At 45.0% G+C, this 25,298-nt stretch overlaps 1 protein-coding gene across 1 annotated transcript in view; it reads right to left on the minus strand.

The window, feature by feature from the left end:
- LOC121297016 (autism susceptibility gene 2 protein-like) overlaps positions 1-24,881 on the minus strand; it is a 218,274-nt gene extending 193,393 nt beyond the window's left edge. Inside the window, 1 exon segment of the mRNA XM_041223027.1 lies at positions 24,268-24,881. Within this exon segment, the coding sequence (XP_041078961.1) occupies positions 24,268-24,561 (294 nt within the window). The 5' untranslated portion in view covers positions 24,562-24,881.
- Between the last annotated feature and the right edge of the window lie 417 nt (positions 24,882-25,298).

Below are 25,298 nucleotides of genomic sequence, written 5' to 3' on the forward strand. Positions count from 1 at the left end.
TCTAAGTTACATGTTATTCTAACACTTTACTGATATGCTGTAGCCTGTTAATAATACCTGTATAACACATTGTATAGGAACCTTTACAGATACATTACTGATTATAAAAGATCCTTAAACTAAAGTAATATCAATATTAGTATATTTCAGTTCTCATGTTTACTTAACACATCATTGGATGCCCCCTTTTACATGTCTGTTGGGACTAAACATGATCTACTAATCTGTTCTGTCTCTATATCAGAATTGTTCTGGTTTAAAATCAATCTAGACTGTAAATTAAGATGATTGCAACACTTTGCAATAGGTTTCTGCATTCAGTGAAGCTAGAGATTCAGCAACCAAAGCCAGGTGTGGCCGTTAGCATTCAGCCTCACAGCTGCACCCGATTCCCACCCGTCTCAGAAGATCCTGCATCAGAACTGAATCCCCCATTATTCATATTAAAGCTTGGGCTCGAACCAGGGCAACAGTTTTTTTTGGTAGGGGACACAGACACCAGCTCATCATGGCCATCGGCCAGCAGACTTGTCTTACAAAAATGGAAACTGTTTTTTTTTTTTACCCTCTGAATAAAGTTGTTTAAAATTCGGAGACGTGAGATCTTCTACATTTAACCTAATCAATTTGCATTTGATCAGAACTAAAAACTGTCTCATGGAGCAAAATATGATGGTCAGGCTGCAAAGCAGAAGCTGCACCCAAAGACAAGTTCACATCAGCAGTGGAGGGGTAACCTGTGATTTTGTCTAGTGCCAGTGAGGCCCAAGCTGAATAGCTTGATTCTGCAACTGAGAAAAATCTAGAAGTTACAGCACGATTTAAACACAACTAAAATTGAGGAAAGCCACGCATCACAAATTTTAACTACCAAATACCAAGCACTGCATTAGAAAGTTCTGCATATTCAGTTCCTAGTTTTATAGTTGGGTGGAAAGCAACACCAGAAGAGCTAGGGTGTAGCACAATTAGTAAGCATGTAGCTCAAATAACTAGAGCACACTGCCTATTAATTATGAGAGGAACGCTCTGTGAAATGTCAGATGTGGTGCTATTTGCATACTAATGGCCCTCTGGAACATGGCTCCACTGCTTACAGGACTGATGCCTTCCCAACCAACCCCATAAGTCCATACTTAAGGTTCCCCCTTTTCTGTGATATCCCGTTTTGCATTGACTTAAACACAAGCAGTGCTGGCACTTCAGAAACACACTTAAAGCCCCAAGATTAACTGTGAAAATGTGGTTTACCACAAAGGGTGAGATCGGAACATAAGACAGCCCTCCAGAGCTGCCTGAAACTAGCACTGAAGGCAGAAACAAAAAAGCTTCTCCTTATTTCATCAGCCGTTCGGCTGCACATTTGCACCTTTTTCTGAAGCGTGTTTGCTAATGCTGTCTGTTGCAGACACTGATGACTGTCAACACTTGAGTACAGTTAGCCAGTGAGGATCCACAGTACCAGACCTGCAGCAGCGCATATGCCCGTTTTACAAGGGGTTTCAATACCCTTACTCCTGAACTGCAAAAGACACCGAACACAGCGGCATGACAACGAACAGCACACAGAATTCATTGGCACCTGCTGAGATTTCTCCATGTGTTTATAAAGCAGGTTACAGACACTGTGGTGGAATTCTGTTACTTCAAATTCTACATTAGCTGGTACCTTCCACTGTCTGAAGGAATGTCTCCTATTCGGAATGTGCAGGAAAATATATTCATATAAAAACATATATGTAGCAAATACATATAACTGTGTGCTTCTTGTAAGTTCCAGATAAAGCTACAACACCCACAAGTTTGCTCATATAACAACTGTAAAATAAATAACCAAGCATTCATTGTAAAATACTCACTGATATACGTGGGTGTTTGGGTTACTTTTAGGGTTAATCATGCACAAGCTTTCCCATTGTACTGATACCCGAAGATCCTTATTTCTGAAATTTCTGACATACAGAGCAAATCTCTCCCTTTGATCTTACTGTTAGAAGAGAAGAAACGATCAGGCTTTCTGTGTTCAGCAGCCATTAGGATAAAAGCACGGCTGTCAGATTGATTTGACAATAACTTTTGTAACTGTACAAGATAAAAGTGCTTTGGAACAAAAGGGAACGATATGAAGATGTTTAATGATGCAGAGAAAATCCTACAGGAGGAGGAGGGGAGAAAATGAAAGAACGAGAAACACTGATATACAGTAGAGGAAGGGAGGGTGAGGGAAATGGTGAAAAACGAATGAGAAGAAACAAGGAGGGCCACGTCACGCCATACAGTGTCATAAAGAAATCCGATTCGGACAAGCCCTTCCTGTTCAGCAATGAACCACAATACTCAAAACAAGAGCTGCCCTGACGCCTTGAATTACAGCTCCTCAAAGTTAACACTTAAGATAGTTTAGATGTACTCCTGACTGGGCATCAGGCAAAAATTAAAAGGCAGTGAAGTCAGAAATGTCACCTCTTGACATTAAATATGATTTAGGACACAATCAGTCACCGAAATTGAAAGTGATGTTTGACGCTTCTCTTCCCAGCTGATATACGGTCTGGGACTAAATAAATTTGGTGCGGCATGACTCTGTGAGCGCTTCAGCTGGTAACTCAATAGAAAGACATCCATCTCCAGATCTGAGACATTACGTTTGCTATGCTATGGAATTACACAGCTAGACAACAACGCCACACACACAAGCTTGTGCGCTTATCTCTGCTGTCACGTGGCAACGCAGAAACACAGAGTGTGCCGGCTCCACCTTAAACCTCAGCTGCTTATTTGATTAAACCCGTTTCAGCACAGGGGAGGATGAAATTAGCACAGCAGTGGGAGCTTGGTCTTGAAGGTTCGGGAAGCTGTGGGAAGATTAGTGGCAGTTGATTTCACGCTGATTTTCCAGGCACGGGCAGGCTAAGGGAATCGCTCCTGCCCTCTCTTCTCCTAGAAGAAGGATGCGAAGGAGATGGTGGATGACCCGGTAAAATCTGATTTGCAACCGATTTATTTTCCTCCTGAAGGAGTAATTTGTCAGGGGGTAGCTGTGTACTAACAATGCTCATCCCAAAGGCACACAACATGTTACAGGTTCCTATCATTGCATTCAGTGTTGGGAACTAGAAAACACACTGAAAAATAAAAAAGGCATCTCTGCCATGCATGTCCTGGGCAGATCTTTCATGCATGCAAAGCTGATGTTTCAGTGGCATGTACAGTAGCAGCAGCAGCAAATAAAATGCTTTCATGATCTGACTTTCTTTTAAAACAAGCAAACCAAAAGATTCTCAGCGGAGGCTAGAAAAATGTTAATAAATCTAATAAGAAGTAAGAAAATGGATTTAAAAGCCCGATGCTAAACTGAATGTCTAACATGCACATTTCCCAGAAGACAAAGTCTGCATATTTACACAGTCCTATCCTTTAGCAGCTCTTACTATAGACTGCATTCCTCTGCGCTTCACAATCTCCTGTGCCCTTGGGTTACTTCCTCTTCATTGTGATTGCCACATGGAAATTCCCGAGTGTTTCCAGCCCATGCTGTTCAGCAGCAGTGCTCTCAAAGGGTACAGGGATAGATCTGCACGTTTAACAGCCTCTGCTTACCTCTGTTTAGCACATATGCCCCGATCCATCACTTTACTCCCTTTGTTGCAGTTTGTATTTGAACCTGGGACATATTGCATGTAGTGCCAATATACCGAGTAACCTTATTTAAAACCTGACTTGCTGCAGCTAAAAACAGTGGTGCGATCAGCCTGGTTTGGCATGTGTCAGCACCTCCTCTTACCACTTACAGTGGCTCTATGACTCCACGTTACCCATTATAACTCTGCCCTTCTCTGAAACACCAGGCATTTTAACAAGCAACGTCGCGCAAAGTGCAATCATAACACCTTGTCAGATGTACAAGGTTTGCATGGAAACAGTTTCAGAGCTAAAGCATATTTGCAGTTAAAGTTTGACCCTTCCTTGATCCATTCATTTCAGCTGTCACTCAAAACAGTCAGGCTGGAAGCTGGAGAGCGCCATGTCATTTCTAGGACTAAATCGCTTGTTACAGTTCATGAATCCTGCTCTCTTTTTAAACATAAAACTGGAGCTTGTACCACATCTTAAGTCACTTTCTCAAGAGGGGCATTGTTGACAGGTTATTCACCACAGTGCTTTTATACCCCCCTCAAAGCAAACGTCATAAGCTTCCAAACACTATTCTTTGCAGAGGCAACATTCATCTTTTTTATTCCAATACTGGCACACCTCTGAGGAGTCAGAAACATTATGTTAATAGCTGGTATCTATCTAGCAGTAATGTATGTGCTAATTCTGCACTCTATATGTACTGCAGCCATAACAGCTGTGTTTGAGAAAAGAACGGAGCAATCTGCAGACATTTAGAGAACACACAGAGGCTGTATATTCTAAAAGATCAACTAGGCATCCTGTGAGGGGGAGAGTAATGCGAGAGACACGACCTTCTCATAACTGCCGTACCGTTGAAAGATGCACATTTATACAGTAGCTTTGGCGCATCAGACATGGTGCAAAATGCATTTCCATGACAGTTCCAATATGTTCCCAGACTAGAAGCTGGAAGTTATATTTTTCTTGAAGGGAACAATACAAAGTCTACCCCTGGGAGCGCAATGCAAAACAGTAGAATTGCAAGCGTTAGCTAGCAGGGTGATCAGTTAAACACATGAAATGTTTTCAGACAATGGGCGAGTGTTAGCAGGGTGATTAGTTAAACACATGACATTGTGAGAAGCAGGCTTCTTCCAGCTAGACATGTGGTTCTACTCAGCGGGGTATAATGGAGTCTAACATCACTCCACAGCGAGGGAGATCAGGGGTTCAGTCTTTGAATGTTGCTGGAAGTTATTCTGTGCACGACCCAGGCAGGGCTGAACTTGAAATGCACTTTTCAGATGTCTGGTTAACACCCTTAATGCTTGTTGGTAAACATGACAATACCAGGGGAGAAAACGACTGCACACTGCAGACTCAAGTACGGTCATTATTTTTGCTATTTTAAAAGAGCAAGTACAGTAGCTTCACATGTCACTGTATCTAACTTTCAAATGGGACAAATCTGTGCGCATCATAAACCGGAAGAAACACCAACAATGTATTATAGGCGTCTGCTTGATTAGCGCTTTATAGCTTTACCTCCTAATCTCTGAGGGAGGGACAGATGATAAAGAAAAGGAACACAGGATCTGTGCTGGCTCTTCAAAGAGGTGCGATCACCTGGTTTTACTGAAGGTACTGCAAGGATGAGGCACACTCATAGTTACTGTACACTGGCAGCAATCACACTGAAACCTTTCAATAATTCACAATCCTTTTTAAGCTGGGCAGAGTCCACTGCGTATGAGGGAGGAAGACGATCTGCTGGCTAGTGTAGGTTGCACTGTGCACCATGCCGGTGTGCGTGGAGGAGTATCCAGGTCATTCTCTACCACTCCACTGGCTCAACAGGTCACGTTGTTTCTATTCGTCCTCCGAATTCACTCAGGTGGAGGAAGTGGTGTATTTTCCTTCAGATGTGTGCTAAACTCAACTGTGAAATGTCAGGACCCCCAGGATCACTCCCCACCAACTAGTCTCATTCTCTCTCGTGGGATGTGAATTACTTGAATACAATTACAAATGGTATGTGTAAATTGTTACTAATGTAGAAATATAAGCTGTACAATCAGGTTGATACAGGATTCTTTTGTGCTTCGAAACACACAGTGCATGACACAGCTTTACTGCTGCCTCTTCAGCTTTGTTTATTTGTTTTTGCACTGCCTCATAGCCGCTGGCAGCTCCTCCTCAGCTAAGCCTGTCTCTTACCAACAACAAGTTCCTGTTTGTGCCAGAGCCCTGGGGCAGAATGCTGACCAAGCAAACTGCACTGTAACACATTTATGGGAGTCAAGAGAGAGAGAGAGAGAGAGAGAGAGAGAGAGAGAGAGAGAGGAGAGAGAGAGAGAGAGAGAGAGAGAGAGAGAGATAGAGAGAGAGAGAGAGAGAGAGAGAAGAGAGAGAGAGGAGAGAGGAGAGAGGAGAGAACCCCCCGTCCCTCTCTCCTCGCTCTCCCCCCTAGAGATAGGAGGAGAGAGAGAGGAAGAGAGCGGAGAGGAGAGAGGAGAGAGGATGAGGAGAGGCTAAACTCTCCGCCTCTCTCTCTGGACTGGAGAGAGAGAGAGAGGGGAGAGAGAGAGAGAGAGAGAGAGGAGGGAGAGAGAGAGAGAGGAGGAGAGAGAGGAGAGAGAGAAGAGAGAGAGAGAGAGAGGCTACATAAGTCAAGAATGAGCAGAAGAAGGAGCAGCCAATGAACAGAATGCGGCTTGGTGAATAAAGTTGGGTACAATGTCCTCGAATGCAATATAAACAACCCGATTAGTCCATGTTGACACAAGTTATCAGGGAAGCCTTTTGAAAGCTTTTTATTTGCATGGCTTAAAAAAAACAAAAAAACTAACAAAAAAAAACCACAGGCTTTAGCTTGGGTCTTGGAACAGAGTAAATGCGCAGCGAGAATTCAAATACAAATCTTAAATAAAGCCGTATTCAGCTGTTTTTCTTAACAATCAGGTTGACAAGATACAAAATGACAACATTAAAAGAATCATCAAGTTCATGCAAGGTTGTAATTTGTTTCAGGTTACTGATAGTTTTCAATTGGGTATCATTAAATAAAACACATTAGGATCCCATTAACGCTAAACGATTAAGAGAGAGACTGAACTGATTGTAATGGTGTGTGGCAGGCTGGTGAGTGGATAGAGGGCCAGAGACAGACTGCAGTTCAAACAAATAACTATTGTTATTATAAATAAACACAAAAATAAAGTGCACAAGGGAAAAATAACAGATACTCAAACACAAATAAAGCAAAAACAAAACTCACAAAAATAAAGTTTTCCAGGCTGGGCGATGCCTTCACTGTATTTAGAAAATTAAAAAAACCACAAAAACAAACACCAACATGCTTCCTCAGCTCCTTCTCACCCAAATGAAAAGCAGAGGCCTCCTTTCATGTCAGGCGGCGGGGCGCTGATTGATTGTTAATCAACCTGACCAACTAATCAAACCCAGCCACCCGAACATAAAAAACCCATGCAGGTAAGGGAAATTAACACCATCCTTACCAATGTAAAAAGGGCAGAGCTTTGCTCTGCCAAACACCTCCCCCCATGTACAACGTACACCGGCCACACAACCTCCCCCCTCGCCCCCATTAAACGGACAGCCGCCTCTCATCGGCCAAGACGTCCAATTATGTCTCTTGGGTGGGCTGTTATGGTGGGTGGTGGTGGCCGGGGTTGATGTCGGAGACCCCCGAAGCCTTCTTTGGTTGAGGGGGCCCCAAATGTCCAAGGTAGCATGGCGACGGCGGACCGGCTCCCTCTGGGGCTCTGAGAGCGACGACGGCGGCCCGGCTCCAAGATGCCAATGAAATTCCTTGTGGCTGCCGCCCGGCCGAGGGTGGTCAGGACCACCGGCTCCGGTGCGGCCGGCTCCCTCTGGTGGCGGAGGCCGGGTTGCCGCCTGGCCCGAGGTGGCCACCGCCTTCCGCCGCTGCTCCGCCCATGGCCGAGGGAGACCACCGCCTCCCCGCCTGGCCGTGGAACGACCGCCTCCCCTAGCCTCCGCCTGCTGGCCGCCGGGCGAGGTAGCCACCGCCCCCCTCCGGGGGGCCGCCGCCGCCGGGCCGCGGTAAACACCGCCTGTGCTCACCGCACCGCCGCCGCCCGGTGCCGAGGGAGACCACCGCCTCCCCGCCGCCCTGCCGGCCCGGCCGACCTCTGGTGGCAGAGGCTGGGACGGCGGCTTGTCTCCCTCTGGTGGCAGAGGCTGGGACGGCGACCCGGCTCCCTCTTGTGGCGGAGGCGGCGACGGCGGCCTGACTCCTTCTAGTAGCGGAGGCGGCGACGGCGGTGTCCCGGCTCCCTCTTTGTTGCGTGTGCGGCGGCGGCGGGCCCGCTCCCTCTGGAGGCGGAGGCGGCGGCCCGGCTCCATCTGGTGGCGGAGGCGGCGACTGCGGTGGCCAGGCTCCCTCTGGTGGCGGAGGCGGAAACAGCGGCCCGGCTCCCTCTGGTGGCGGAGCGGGCGGCCGGCGTCCCTCTGGTGGCGGAGCAGAGTGATGGAAAGTCAAGCAGGGCTCGCCATCTGTGGCCGGATGCGCGTCCCAACTTCCCTCTGTGGCGTAAAAAAAGACTGTCGGCCCGGCCCCTCTGTGTCGGAGGCGGCGCGACTTCCCGCTCCCTCTGTGGCGGAGGCGCGGCGGCGGCCCTCTCCCTCTTGTGCTGAGGCTCGGCGGCGCCCTGCTCCCTCTCGTTGGCTGAGTCTCTGGGATCGACGGCAGAAATTCCCCTCCCTCTCTGGGTCTGGGAGCACCAGCAGATCCTCCTCCCTCTCTGGCTCTGGGAGCGACGGCAGAATCCTCCTCCTCCCTCTCTGGCTCTGGGAGCGACACCAATCCTCCTTCTCCGCCTCCCTCCTCGTGGCTCTGTGAGGCATGAAGCTAGATCCCACGCCTCCTCCTGCCCCCCTCTGGCTCCTGGTGGCGAATTAGCTGCGAGCGGCGGCAGATCCTCCTCCCCCTCCCTCGCTGGCTCTGGGAGCGACAGCGGATCCTGAACAGCAAAATCCTCCGCCCTCCCTCCTCCCTCTCCCCTCTCTTGTCTTCGTTTGGGACGACAACTCCAGCTCCTCCTCCCTTCTGCCTCTCTGGCTCTGGGAGCGACGGAGATTCCCTCTACTCTCCCTGCTTCTCCGCCTCCCCTCCTGACTCTTGTTCTCTGGCCCTGGGAGCGACGGCATCCTCCCTCCCTCCTCTCGCTTTCTGGGAGCCACAGCAGATCTTCCTCCCTCTCTCTCTCTGGGCGCGACAACAGATCCTCCTCCCTCTCTGGCGCCGGGAGCGACAAGAGTAGGAGGACTCTGGACCTATGGGGGCCCCGGCAGTTCCTCCTCCCTCTCTGGCTCTGGGCGAGACAGCAGATCCTCCTCCCTCTCTGGCTCTGGGAGCGACGGCAGATCCTCCCCCCTCTCTGGCTCTGGGAGCGACGGCAGCTCCTCCTCCCTCTCTGGCTCTGGGAGCGACGGCAGATCCTCACCCCTCTCTGGCACCCGGGAACGGCGGCTGGGATTAGTGGAGGCTCCTCAGCCCCCTCTCTTGGCTCTTGGAACCCTCACCCCCTCTCTGGCACTGGGAGCGACGGCATATCCTCACCCCCCTCTCGCTCTGGGAACGACAGCAGATCCTCCCCCCTCTCTGACTCGGGAAGCGACAGCAGATCCCCCTCCCCCTCTCTCTCTGGGAGCGACAGCAGATCATCCCCCTCTCTGGCTCTGGGAGCGACGGTGGATCCTCCTCCCTCTCTGGCTCTGGTGAGCGACGGCAGATCCTCACCCCTCTCTGGCTCTGGGAGCGACGGCAGCTCCTCACCCCTCTCTGGCTCTGGGAGCGACGGCATCTCCTCACCCCTCTCTACGACGGCAGCATCCACAAGCCCTCACCCTTCCTGGCCTCAACGACGGCAGCTCTCTCCCTCCCTCTCTTCTCGGTCTGGAGCCGGACTCCTGCAGCTCCTTGTCTCCCTCCTCTGGCTCTGGTAGTGACCGCATCTCCCTCCCTGCCCCGTCCTGAGCTCTCTGGGGGCGGAACGACAGCAGCCACTCCTCTTCCCCCCTTCCCTCTCTGGCTCTGGGGACGACCGGCCGCTCCTCACCCCTCTCTGGCTCTGTTAGCAGACGGCATCTCCTCGCCCCTTTCTGGCTCTGGGACCGATGGAGGCTCCTCGCCCCTCTCTTGCCCACGGGAGCGACGGCGGCTCCTCCGCCCTCTCTGGATCTCGGGAAGGCGGCAGCTCCTCGCCCCTCTCTGGCTCCCGGGAAGGCGGCTCACCCCTCTTTATTGGAGTGACCGGTGGATCTCCCATGTCTACCGCCAGGTAATTAACCACCATGAGGGCAACCTCTGGGAAGGACGGTGGGTGGTGTTGTTCCTCCCACTGTTCCCACCTCTCCCCCATCTCGACGCCACAGCGTGTTGAAAACTATGGGGAGATCGTGGACGAGGTCTGCCTCAGGGTGCATCAACCAGTCCCAGATCTCCTGGGACGGTGGTGAAGGTGGTGGTGCTGGAGGTAGTGGGGTGGCCCCTGATGCCCGGGGTGAACACGGCACCTCTTCCTGGGCCTGGTTGTAGGGGCATCCTGCCCAGTTGTGGCCACCATCCTCACACCGGCCACACCAGTTTGCCGGTGGCACATCTGGGCAGGACCGCCAACGATGGTCCTCCTTCCCACACCAGGAACACCAGGGGAAGAGGCTGGCCGGGTCCTCCAGCGGTGGCTGCAGCAGCTTACATTTCTTCAGCTGCTGCTGCTTTTCCTGCCTTTTCCACTTTCTGCTCTTTTTTCCCATTTTTTTTTTCAAAAAAAAAAAAAAATAAATAAATACTGCTCTGAGCCTCTAGGTGGCGCTATCCCTCTGCTGACACCAAATGTGGCAGGCTGACAAGTGGAAAAAGATAGACTGCAGAGACAGACTGCAGTTCAAAAAAAAAAAAAACTTTTATTATAAATAAACAAAAATAAAGTGCACAAGGCCAAAAATAACAGATACTCAAACACAAATAAAGAAAAAAAACAAAACTCACAAAAAATAAAGTTTCCAGGCTGGGCAATGCCTTCACTGGATTTAGAAAATTGAAAAATCACAAACCAAACAAAAAACACCAACCTGCTTCCTCAGCTCCCTCCTCTCAAATAAGAAGCAGATGCTAGCGAACTATAGTCCCACGACCCGCGACTAAACTAGCATTTAGTGGTAATCAACTAATCAACCCCAGCCACCAGAACATAATAAACCCAGGCAGGCAGGGGAAGTTAACCACATCCCTGCCAATTTAAAAAGGCAGAGCTTTGCTCTGCTTTGGTGTATGAATGTTACACAGACACAGGCATGCTTTATTTGCCTGTCAAAACAGGTCCCCAGCATTTGAAGCACAGTAAATTGGGATGGGCAGGAATTCAGTGGACAGGCAAATCAACCCTGTCTGGACCTGACAAGCTGTTAAATAAGTTACATTGTGATGCCATCAATAAACTCACTAAACAAAATGACCCAAGCACATTTCAACACAATTGGACGAGTGGTTCAGAAAGAGCAAGCATATTCAAAGCCAGCGTTTTAGACAGACACGCAAACACCCTGAAGTAAAGAGCACGAGACTCCCTATTAAAACTTGAAGGCACACAGCACATGCGATCTGAACCTTGCTGGAAAATGCTACACAGCAAGTCATGGGGCCAGTGCCAGTAACTGCTGCACACTCCAGGGCTGTGGCCCTAGGCAGAATACTTCATCTGAAAAAACACACCGCTTGAATACCTACACTAGAACTGCACTTTCAACATGGCTCTCTCTCAAAGATGATACAAAGAAACATGAGGAGTGCCCTTCAGCGGCATTAAAGGAGTGAGATTTTAAAATCCATTTTCCCATCTCTTATTAGAACTAGCAACAACACTTTATTTTGTTGTAAATCATCTGGTTCCTGTGGGTTTTTTTTATTTATCATATTACTAGAGGGACCAGATATACTAATAAAAGGTAAATGAACAGATCTTGAAACATTGTTTATCACCAATGTAATGTTCTCTCCCCTCCGTGCGTCTTCCTCACAAACCAGTTCAATACTGTAACACAATACCAGTCATCTGTTTGCGCAGCACCCAAAGAAAGAGACAGTCGCATCACCTGAAGTATTAAAATGTCTGTTCTGTTTCAGCAAAGTGAAGGCAAACAGAATGGTTTGTTTCGTAATGATTCAGCAGCAGAATTTCACGCTACTGCGGTCGTGTAAGAAAACTATAAATTGTGGGAGCGCAGCCACCCCCGGAGGTCTTGGAAACACAATCTACTCAAAAACATCTACTCATTTTCCACCTGAATGACTGCAGATGATTTGGGTAAAAAAGACACATGCAGTTTAATTACCACACGATGCACACGACAGTACCATATTCTTTGTATTGTCCCCATGTGTACGGAGGGCTATTCCTCTGAAGTACAGTCGTTTGCACAATAAACGTTCTGCTTTCCTTGGAATTGATGATGCCTGCATTTTGAAGATTGCTAGTTTTCTCTCATTTCCAGTTCTGAAGGGGCACTGGCTAAAACAATGACAAAAAAATAGTCCTACCAGAATGAGAACAAAAAAAAACAAAAAACAAAAAAACCTAGCAATAAAACACTAATTTAAACCAGGGTTAGTTCAGCTCCTGTAGCCCAGTTTCAGTCCAAGATCAATAATTGTATTAGAAATCAAAGGGTTTATTGGGAAGGTGATGTTGAATAAAAGCAAACTGTTTTTTTGAGTTAATATCCTGACCTGTCAGAGAAGCTTGTTCTGCATTATGACAGCTGGATCTAAATCAAAAACTCATCTCATCTCAACATCCAGCCATATTCCTGCAGCCTGTCCTTGCAGCAGAAATCACTGAGCTACACAGGTTTGCAGTAATGCATCGCTGCAATTGTTCACTATGACAGAGTGTTACTCAACCTCTTCACTCGAGTGCTACAAGATATGAAACCAATATTATAGTCTTTTCATACCAGGTGTGTATCTCTTACGATCCTGTCACGCAAAGCCAAGTGTGACCATGTTCGTATTAGCATAACGTATAGTCAAGCACTCAATTGATAGGAGGGGAATGCACTGGTACAGTTTGTGTGACGTTCGATTTGGTATTCATATATATATATTATATATATATATATATATATATATATATATATATATATATATATATATATATATATATGCTAACAGAATCTTTACAGTATTTATAAAGAAAACTAAAAACATAAAACGAGGTCTGAAGTAAGTAACACCCATTCTACAGTACAGAACAGCACTCTTTTACCAGGTCATTTGCAGGGGTATCAGCTCACTCTAAATGAAAGAGCACTCATTAAAGAACATTCAAACATGTTCCATTCAGCTCTATACCATAGTACATATTAACTGTTGATCCATACTAAAAAGCTCTTAGGGTCCACAGCAAGGGTATACTGCTGCTAACTATACCAGCGAATCCCGAAGCAGGAGTCCGTTCCAGCAGGGTTTGCTGTCAGAAAGGTTGTACCCTTGCATTCTGTTCATAGTGCTACCCAGCAGGAAAGCAATCCTAGGAAGGATAGCTATGCTGATGCTGGCCTGCAGAAAGAGCTCATGAGCAGGCTGGTGCTAAAGCTCTAAGCTGTAACCCAACACTTATTCTCTCCCTAACCCTGCCTGCTGCGTGGATGTCTCACTCCAGCACAGTGTTGAACTGGCTTCGCATCAACGGAGCAGCTTTCATTGTGCTTGCCAGCTTTCCAATGTCAATGCAGAGCCAGGAAAAGCAATAACTTATCTAAATGCCAACACAAGCATCACACACACTCCTATATAACTTATACACCAGGGTGTGATGTATATTTGTGTTCCTGGTGCTAAAGAAAACTTAGTGCAACTTAACATCTTGCTAGTAATTCCTTTAAAAAAAAAAAAAAGTGCGTTATGAAGTGTGACTTTTTGTATATCTATTGAAAACAGGGATTCGTTGATTCTTATTTGATGCAGAATGAAATAAACTGTAGCAATGGACATGCTTGTTATAACATGCAAAAAGACTATCAATTAGGTCAATTTTAAGAAAACCGCTAAAGTGGTTGGAAGATTTGAATCATTGGGATCCATTTAAAAAGCTTTAACTCAGTTGTTTAATTCATGTGTTTTTTTTTTTTCCTAAGTCTCTTATGTATAAAATGATGTTTGTTATTCATGAAACTGTTCTTTACTATTGTTAATGAAACCATCAATTGTCCAGAAGAGTTTCAGGAATATCAAACCTGATTTTCATCATGAAACAGACTTTGAAGAAACACTACTAGAATAACTCAGGAGTGAAAGATGTGTGAATAGAGCCCATTACTGGCAATGCACGGAATGTTCCAACTCCATGTTTGAAACGGTGGAGTCAGGTGTGCCACAAAAACCAACTGGTTTACCAGGGAAGTCCTCCAGCTCCTTGGAAAACCTGACTCACAAGGCTGGGAAAAACAAACAATGATCCTACTTGTTTCCTTTCTGCTTAAATGCGACCCAACCCAATGCACTGCCCCTGACATGCTGTATCTGTGTCTCTTCAGAACAGAAAACACAGTCAGACTGAGAAAGGGCCCTTCTGTTGTTTTGAGACCTGCTCTACCTGTTAGAACAGTGACGATTAACACGTCAGACTTCCAAGTTTTCCAGCAACCGTACCCATTGCGTGCGTGAAGATTCCCAACCCCTGCTTTATGTTACCAGCACAGTTCAGTATTTTAACAGTAATTCTTCCAGTCATGTTTGCAGGCTTTGCCAGCTTCTCTTAATTTGTAGTTATTCAGAAAATAACAAATGCACACTCTTTAATCTTTAGTCAGAGAGGCAGCGTACCTGCTGGAGGCAATCCCCTGTCTGAAATGACTGCCTAGCTCATCATCCCTGTGCTCCTGAGATTCAGCTCCTTTCAAGAACTGATACTGCTGCCTAACAGGCCCTGCAATCGGTGTGCAGCACGATTGCCAGCTGATTAACCCAGTTTACTGGTCGTCTGTTACCCTGGTGGGAGCAATCAGACTCGAGCAGTGCTCTCAATTTCAAAGCGGGGGGGGGCTACGCTGTTACAAGTGCAAAGCAAAACAAAAAATACATATTTTAAATTAAACTTCAGAATCATTTTGAATTGAATTTTAGGCTGACAGCACTAGGCTAGCCACTGGTGGAACAGTCGATGTGCTGTTCCGTTCAGTACATGCTTACCCCTGAATTATGAAGTGTGGAATTTGTTATTGCTTTTTGATTGCCACAAGCTTAGGGGGGGGTGACTGAATGCAAAGCCAAGTCAGCAAAAAACACCAAAGTGAGTATTTTATTTAATGTGGGATGTATACTGGGATATCTCCAGGGTTGTGTTTTAGGATCATTCATAGGGTACTATTTCAACCCTAGTAAAACACAGATTTCTATCAACAAATATCAGAAGTGTCAATATATCCTGTTTTAACCGAGCCCTTACTCTCACACGGAACACAAGTCCGTGCTGGTACACATACAGAGCTGCTGTAATGGATGAACACACAGCAGCCCTCTTAACGTCATGGTGGTGATTGCAGGTTTGTTTTGTTGGCACCCACGTGCCTGTGGCCTGGCATAAACATGCACAGTGGCATGTGCTACAGCAGATAACATGGGGTCTACAGCCACGGTTTCCAAAGCAGCAAGGCAATCTAATTGTGGCAATGGAGGAGCCAAAACAGGGGGTCCCGGGCTAAAGTGATTGTATAAAAGACAGCATCTGTATTGGAAAAGGTGTTTATTATTATTATTACTGACAACCTCAAAACAATGAAATGTACCCACACGGTGCCAATTTTCAACGTCACAGGTAATTTTGACACTTAAATGTATAGCTTACTCCCCTCCCACTCCCTCTCAAACATCTCTCAACTTATATGCTGAAGCATAACACAGAAAACCCACTGTGCATTCTCCCATGAACAATGAACTCCATTCTGCCATCAGAGCCCAAACATGCATTAGCTCACTCTCTCTCTCTCTCTCTCTCTCTCTCTGGCAGGAATCCCTGGCTCTGTTTACCAAACCAAGGAGCAATGAGTCAGGTGGTTTCATGTATTCTAGAAAAACCTCTGGAGCTCCAGTGAAGGTGCCGCTAGCTCATCCTGAACATCAAGCAGAGACAAATCAGGCTGCCGGATCTAGCTGCGGGCTCCGGGTGCCGGATCTAGCTGCGGGCTCCGGGTGCCGGATCTAGCTGCGGGCTCCGGGTGCCGGATCTAGCTGCGGGCTCCGGGTGCCGGATCTAGCTGCGGGCTCCGGGTGCCGGATCTAGCTGCGGGCTCCGGGTGCCTGATCTAGCTGCGGGCTCCGGGTGCCTGATCTAGCTGCAGGCTCCGGATGCCAGATCTAGCTACTGTACAGATACAGTCTCTCATGTTATCTGGGAGATGATACAATACGCTGTTCAACACAACCACAGCTTCTAGAAACATTCCTTAAGATACCCGACCATGCAGGTATGTGTGCTGGCTTGCTGGACGTTATCAATGCACTTCATTTTACAGACAAAAACCCATGCTGGTACCTACAGTATCACAAGCAGAGGGAAGCTGTTTGACAGAGACAGATTGTGAGGCTCAGTCCTCTTGCTTGGACCAATGGCTTAGCTTATAAATAAAACATGATGAAATTACAGGGCACCTTTTTAAACGGGGCATAACATTCCCAGTTAAAGAAATCACTGCTCCGCAATCTGGGTGCCAACAGCCACTTCGATTAGGCAGAAAGTGGGCTTGGTGCATTAATACACAAGCAACAGAAATAATAATAATAATAAATACCCCCCCCAACATTTTCTGAAAAACAGATACAATTGATTTAAAAAGATTTGATGTATGCTTCTAGGAAGCCTTTAATGAAGCTGCCTTTACTAACTAATGAGGTCTTCCCTGGTCTTGGCAGAAAGTGGAAGTGTCTCCTTTTCATCTTCCATGGCAGGGAAGTGGACTAACAAGCCTTCAGAGCAAGTCAGGGGAGACTGGAGTCTACTTCCTTGGGAATCAAGCAGAACAAAAGCAATCAAAGGCGAGAACGTTTCAGCTGCACAACACCAGGAAACGTGCTCAGAAATCACAAGCTGCTTCTCTGAAGGAAAGTAGAATACATGAAAGTGGACAGGCATTGCCCACTGTGAAGACTATCATGAGCCAAACACCTTCACCATTCAGCTGCTGCTTGGAAACAGCTTAGCTGCATAAAGACAAGGTTACCTTCTGCTTTCTTATCAGAAAACAACACTTTCCATCAGTAATCATGCCAACCCCTGGGTAATCATTGATCAGTAATCATTGCCAAGCATAAGCAGGAATGCTTCCTACAATTTCTTAGTAGCAGTATGTGTTCTAGGAACTCTTTAATTTTTGCAGAATACGCGAGTCAGCCAGGCTGTTGAGAGCAAAGTGCTGCATTATCAGAAAAACCACAGGACAGGGCAGAACAAAAATAAATAAATAAATAAAAACACACTTTGCAGGAAACCCCTACTGCTTGTGGGGGAGGAGGTTCCTGCTGCTGTACAATATTTCAGAGGGGACGGCTTTGTACATGCAGTTACTTTATTATTCTTGTCATGTTTTTGTCATAATCCTGCTAAACCATTAAATGTAGGCTATAAACAGTTTCCCAAGCACTTAACTAATAAAAAGCACTTTACAGGTACAGTGGATTACAAAATGCAGCCACTGCGTGCTCAGCAGTGGACCAACATGCTGCAGTAAATGTGCTGTGCTGATGGGCTGAGACTACCAGGACCATTCCCACCACACCACACGGGCCACCAGGATGCCTTGGTGAAAACCAACCTAAACAGATTCAGTATAATCTGATCATTCTATCGACTGTAGGTAAATGAATACGATTACTCTACTCCTGTAGTTCCCTTCCCTGCATATGGAGAGACCTGGTACTAAAGATTACGCTGCGACACTGAGGAAGCCAGTGATAAAATGACAGAAACAATGGCTATTTGCTCTGTGCGTTGGGTCACTTTCATATCCCTCCTGCAGCTTGCCTTCGTCCGCTTCATTTACATCTGCCTGGAGGAGCCTGGGGACTGCAGGAGCTCTGAGCTTTGAGAAGCCAAGGGACTGTGTGTAAGATTATGCTTTCCCTCAATAGGCACGCACAGTAGATGTGTGACATTGTCAACGTCATGTTACTGGATCCTGGGGCACATGGCACTCTGTCACTTACATTGCTAAAAAGAGCTGGAAGTCACAATCTGCTGATCTCAGTCATTTCTCTCCTACATAGCTTCAGCCATTCTTATTGTATTTTTTTGTATTTTATTTTTTACAAGACGACTGTTTACCAACTTATTTACATTCCAGAATGCTAGTTTTAGCTGGAGGGAGGGAGAACCAAGATTCCTCCATCTCTTTAAACCTCTTAAGCCAAAAAGAAAAAAAAAATATATATAGCTGGAGGGAGGGAGAACCAAGATTCCTCCATCTCTTTAAACCTCTTAAGCCAAAAAGAAAAAAAAAATATATATAGCTGGAGGGAGGGAGAACCAAGATTCCTCCATCTCTTTAAACCTCTTAAGCCAAAAAAAAAAAAAAAAAAAAAATATATATATATATATATATATATCACACACACACACACACACACACACACACACACACACATTTACATATATATACACACACACACACACACACACACACACACACACACACATACATTATTTTTTTATTTTTTCCTTTTTGGCTTAAGAGGTTTGAAGAGATGGAGGAATCTTGGTTCTCCCTCCCTCCAGCTATATATATTTTTATAAAACACCACTTTTGTTATTGATAACATTTTACACATGACCCTACTGCCTTCTAAATCTACATTACAGCACGAGACCCAAATGCATACTGCTGATGGCAAGTGATAAATAAATCAACCACCATCGTATTTTCTGACTCTTGACAATCACTTTATAAGTAACTCTTTAAATAACAGACTATTCACGCTGGTGATCATTATTCATTTGAACGTTTCACTTACCAAGAAAAGGAATGCCAATAATTGGTATGCCAATCATCTTCTGCGCGAAGTAACAATGCCAAACAGTATGAATAACACTAAAAATAAACCTCAAATTGAACTGCACCTAATTTATCCATACATTTCAAGATACCCGCAGTGAAATTCTGACTTGCACTTGCCCTCACTAGTTATGGACTCCTGCTGTCGGTGTATCACTTGCTGTGTTGTTCTTCTACACACTCCAAGGTTTCATCAAGGTCTGGCTGACTTCTAAATAACTTGGAGGGGTTAAAAACAATCTCTCCACTTGTTACTTCATGAGGGCAGTGAAGTCCAATAGAACTCTACAGTGACAAGAACAATCCAATAGGACTCTACAGTGACAAGAACAATCCAATAGAACTCTACAGTGACCAGCACAAAGTCCAACAGAACTCTACAGTGACAAGAACAATCCAGTAGAACTCTACAGTGACCAGCACAAAGTCCAACAGAACTCTACAGTGACAAGAACAATCCAATAGAACTCTACAGTGACAAGAACAATCCAATAGGACTCTACAGTGACAAGAACAATCCAATAGAACTCTACAGTGACCAGCACAAAGTCCAACAGAACTCTACAGTGACAAAAACAATCCAGTAGAACTCTACAGTGACCAGCACAAAGTCCAACAGAACTCTACAGTGACAAGAACAATCCAATAGAACTCTACAGTGACCAGCACAAAGTCCAACATAACTCTACAGTGACAAGAACAATCCAATAGAACTCTACAGTGACCAACACAAAGTCCAACAGAACTATACAGTGACAAGAACAATCCAATAGAACTCTACAGTGACCAACACAAAGTCCAACAGAACTATACAGTGACAAGAACAATCCAATAGAACTCTACAGTGACCAGCACAAAGTCCAACAGAACTCTACAGTGACAAGAACAATCCAGTAGAACTCTACAGTGACCAACACATACATGTACAGGCTGGTTCAGACATCGCCATACGATCACGGAGGACGGTTCAAATATCTCTAGAGGGTGATCCACGGACAGTGGTAACCACAGCTGATTCTCTCGATTCTAGCTGGTTGCGCCCAGTTGATCGCAATATTGAAGTACTGTATGAAAAGGCCTTCTTAATGTATAGCAAAGAATGGAGGCTGTATAGCCAGTATTGTATGCAATACAATTCAACCTCACACCCGACCATCCTTCATATAAACTCCCCCAGAAGCACAGAATTTGATAAGATGCTGGAATCATTCATTACACTACGCTGGAACAGAAACAGATCACCCCTCCCCATCTAGGTTCAGTGCAGAATCAGCGGGACTTATTTACAAGATGACTGTATTTTTAAAAGCAATGTTTTGATTAGTTCAATTGTTTGGTGTAAATTAAACCCTTTCCAACTCTTTTTTTTTTTTTTAATCATTTTTCAAAGCACTACCTAACCACACAGAACGACTAAAAACATTAAAATAACACACACTCCTTAGCAGTCCTTTAAAGTGCTGTGAATTGGGGCCAGTACTCGATGCGCTGTGAAAGCATGAAGCTTTTTACCTTACTGATGCATTCTGCTGCCAAAGCAAACTTCTGAGCACCTCTGAGCTAAGCAATACACAGCAATCAGGCCTGATGAGAAGTGAGCAGTCAGGATAATAGAGAGGCTCCGAGTGAGGCTGGTGAGCAGCCCAGCGAATCTTAAAACAGCAAGTTAATGAGAACCCAAAGCGTGACTAAGTGCAGGAAACCTGACTAAGCAGCTTGCACTCTGCCATTAGAAAAAGGGAGCTGTCGCTGGTGTTTTGCTTGTCTGGCTGCGTGCGGTGCACCCTGTGCCTCAGTCGGGTTCTCGGTATAAGAACAGCAGCTGTAACCTGGGTTAAAGAAGCACATCTGTGTTCTGTACAGCTGATAGATGGAGTGTGAGCAGGTGATCTTCCCTGCTTCCGCTCAGCACAGAGGCCAGCATGAGACAGTCCCTGCTGAGCCAGCAATGCACCGTCTGCCTTCCCTGCACGTTGAACACGAGAATCATCTGGACCGGGGGCTCTGTGTAGGGCGTCATGTGTTGCATTTTGTGGGTTAACATATACAGGAGTTAAAACAGGAAATATCACTTCATTTTGAGGATGTCTCACTATGGACATATTTAAAGAAACAAATGTTAATGCCTGTAAACTATATACTGCATGTAAACTGAACGGAGTAATTACACAAGTTTTGCGACATGAACATTTTGCAAATTTTTTACAAAAACACAATTAGTCATAATTGTTTCTTGCCAGCAAGCAGTTCATGTTTTACAGCTTATATATTTATTAATCAATCACAAGACTTGCAAAATAAAGAAGTCCTGAGTGTTGGGTTTGCTGGTGCTAAACTGAACTAAAATGAGGACATTTAGACCAGAAATAAAGACACACCTTTCCCAAGCACTTGTGGTATACCTGAGATGCTTCATGTTCAAGAGATTATGTTCTCTTCAGTGTTGAGACCAACAACTGCGTTGGCTCACCTGTCCAAATAGATGACTGATAGCGGAGTAGATTCCTTCCTAAAGCAAGGTAGCAAGTTACCTCCTGTTCCTACTTGCTGCCCCTGAATGAGAGATTTGTTCACACTGACTCACCCACATACACACGCTATAATAAAATCCTTACCAACCATACCTAACTGATGAAGCGACTGATTGCTTGAGAACTATTAAAGTAATGTAGGCAGTAGCTATGCCTTCTGCTGAAAGTTTAGATTAATGACCTGCGATGATACAAGACAGGCACATTGACCATTGCTAATGCACCAATGAAAATACTCCTTTAACTCTTCAACACAAGGGCTATTAGTGAGTGATTATGTAAATACAGGCTAATAGTATTGTTGCACAGTTATATAATTGATATGCAATTACACTGTAGCTTTCCTTTCAGCCAGGAAGACAAGGTTTCTCTGTATAGGTGATATTTTAAACTCAATCTGCAGTGCAAAGAAAAAGAAGGCTGCATATCTGAAAACAAGTGGGGGCGTGGAGACAAAGTGTCTTCTGAATTATGCAACTGAACACAGAAATCTGTTTCAATGAACCTGCTGAATTGTGCAAATGAATGCTGATGCTTAATAAACAGTGCTTTTAAAAAAACATGAATAAAAAGAGGATGTCCAGGCATCCTTCTATATTTGACGGGATTGTGATCACTGTACCAGACAGTGTGACTTTGAAGGACTGGATGTTAAAGTCCGAGCACGGGAGCAGCCCTTGCTAATGCACACACACTCGAGTGCTGTGCTCAGCTTTGGGAGACAAGGCAGGCAACCTTGGATTTGAAGCTCATCCATCACAACCGTTTCAGCGGAGAAACGTTTAAATAAACAAGCCTCATTTAAATGAATGCAAATCATGGTTTCTGTACAGGGCTGACATTGAGCCAGGAGGTGTTCTTAGTCGTCATATTCCAATTTGAGCACGGCCCTTCCCAGATCACCAAACAATTCCCAACACAGAAAATGATCCGCACCCAAAAGGAGGTGTCGCCAATCCCAGAAAACAGGAACAGCTACAGTGGCAGCAGGGATTCTCCCAGCCATATTACTCAGCTGATATAAAAGAACTGAACACTCGAAAGCTTTGAGGGAACATACAGTTCTGCTTAATCGGTTTCTCTGTAGTCATCGTGCTCCCAGTGTGAAAGACACTTTGCACTGCTTTGCCTCTACACATGCAAGTGTGTTCTCATGCTAGAGGTCAAGGGGTGGGAATAACCACACATATGGAGGGTCTTTTATCCTTTCCATTAATTGCACATTCATATTGTAAATCGATGACAGGCTGGTTATCACCAGCCTTTACATTATATTGATCGATCTGCTGTCATGAAATTTGCTTTATTCTAACGGGACCCTTTTACATTACTATAGAGCGTAGAAGCAGGTTTATGCTTTCCAAGAAAGACCTCATAGTGAACGGATAGCTTTCAAACAAGTGTCAATGTTTCATAGTAGAGCTATGGAAAAGGTGTTTCATTAAAAAGCTTATACTACTGTAGCCAAGGCACACTTATGATCTGTACTTAAGAAAATTACAGGGTTTTTTTTCCCTTTATTTTTTGCTGAATACACAACAGCACCTCTATAGCGAAGTTGACATGTTAGACAGAAGAGTGCTACTGTGTAACTATATGCACAGTATCAAGCTGAATGTTTTCGGGTGTTTGGGAAAGACATTCTTGTTGGGTGGCCGTTGTCAGTAATTTTCCAGTCAAATGAGACCCAGGTTCTCTTACAAAGTACAGTTTGCTTTGTCTATTTCCATACATATGTAAATGGACATGCACAAACAGGCACCAAGACAAGCCAAAATGTCAGCGTTATAAAATGCAGCTATTTTAACATTGTGTCATGCTACTGAAGTACCTGCAAGTGTGCGGCGAAACAGTTAATGGGATCTTCCAGTAATTATCGAGGGCTTGACAGCTTCCTCTCATAACCAGAGGGGTTGCGACAAATTGATGACAGGCTTTCAGAAACGACTGTTTGTCATTTCTGTTGCTAACAAAACATTAGGAGCTACACCTCTGAGAAATAACATGAAGGAAATACCACAACATGGAGAAAACAACAAAACCACCTCTGCCCCCCCCCCAACCCCCAGGGCAAACAAAGTGACGGGCGGAGAGAAACAGCACACCCTTTCCCAGGTGGCAGAAGACAGACGTGAACCTAGCTTAAATGTTTGATGAAATAAAATAAAACTCGATAGATAAATACACAGATAGAGTTTTTGGTACTAATAAAGGTTTCTCAGGAGGTGGAATTGACTCGAGTCTACAGAGCAGACTCAAGCTTCCTACGTGACGTTCTTAACAAGAAGAATTGGAGCTTGTCACTCTCAAGGCAGGTAACACAATATTTACCACAGTTTCTCCTCAGAAACTTTGCCAGTCCATCTGAAGACAACCGCCAGAATGAAACTGACAAAATGTCACCCAGCACGAAGGAATGACAAGACTGCTGGAGAGCTTCATCTTTTACACCTGACTGCAGAATCCACATCAGTCATTCACCTGGTCATTCCAGCATGCCTTTAAACAGACCCCTAACCCTAACCCAATGCAAACCGTCAGGCTCACTAAACAAACGCAGTTACCCAGTCAAATAAAGAGTGGATTATACTACCACCAACTGCATAGCAGTTTGATCAACTCCTGGTTTTACCACGTGAGCTACCTATACACTCAGGCTGATCACATTCTTCTCAAAACCTGGAATGGGTGTAACTGCTAAGCAACAGGAATCTTATTGTCACGCCTGAAAAGGTCACATGGTTTGGTTATACAACCAAACCAAGATCACAATCAACACATTGTGCATGTTTCTTTGTTTAAAATGAGCTTGGATAAATATGTCCACCTCTACATCACAATACACAGGCAGTATGTACTACAGTATATTTACTTGCTTGTATTGTATTTATATATTTTAAAATACAAATGTCAACAACAATACTAGGTCTAAAACAAAACAAAAACTTTTTTTTCTGTGTCTCACCTAAATCTACTGTTTAAACCACCGTGTTTTTAGAGTGAACACAATTTAATTCTAATCTCTTACCTCCAAGAAATCCAGCGTGATAAAGCTGGATATGGCAAACCCATCAATAATAACCTCTTCTTGAGAGCCGGATTCCCTTCTCTTTCTCCTCGGGGGCCGGGGGGCACGGACAGAGGCAGACACGTTTTGAGTTTTTTTCCCATTTTGTGAAGCGTGTTCCCTGCCGGGACTCTTGTCCCTGTCAGAGCCGGAGGAAGGACTCTGATTGCGGGCATCCGTGCTGGCAGACTCCCTTCTCCTTACCTGGTCCCTTTGTGACCTGGATCTCCGGCTCTGCTTCATTTTACCATCCATTTATAAATGGATTTACTAAAAAATAAGACGATTGGTAAAATCGTGGTTGGTTTACCCTTCGAAGAAAATAACCCCTCGCAAATTCCACGAAAGAAAAAAAACACAAACACGCAGAATTCCACAGAATGACCTTGAATCCGAACCTCCCGAAAATATTAAGCAAACAAAATTCCAAATAATCCACCAAAGCAGACGCTTCGGCGATCCAAATACTCCTGGAACCCAAATAAAACCAGAGATGCTTTCTGCCACCTGGCAGGTGCCAAATTGAAACAAAATATCACTCGCTTTGCAACTTCGTGCAATGGCAAAACACACAATTAAAACAGATGCATGTTACGGAGAACGTAAAAAAAAAAAAAAAAAAAAAAAGAAAAAAAAAAAAAAAAAAAAAAGAAAATCACATTGCTGCGCCTTATTTTTCAGTACAGATCCCGATCCATTGAAAACAGAAATTATCCGTGCGGATTCGATTTGTTTTACAGAGATTCAAGATTGATGTTCCGTCAACGTCCAATTCTTTACATGATCTGCAAGTTTCAGCTGTTAATCATTTCTAACCGCTCCAAGTTGCACAGTCAATTTCAAACCAAAAAAATAAAAAATAATTAAAAAAAAAAAACCACACTCACACACACGCTGGAATCTCCCGAGTCTTTTGCATATTACTCACGTTTCATGTTATGCATTTATTTAAATCCACTCGATTACTATTAAACCCCATCAATGCTCTCTCT

Source organism: Polyodon spathula, chromosome 22, assembly GCF_017654505.1.
Source record: "Polyodon spathula isolate WHYD16114869_AA chromosome 22, ASM1765450v1, whole genome shotgun sequence".
NCBI classification, from domain to species: Eukaryota; Metazoa; Chordata; class Actinopteri; order Acipenseriformes; family Polyodontidae; genus Polyodon; species Polyodon spathula.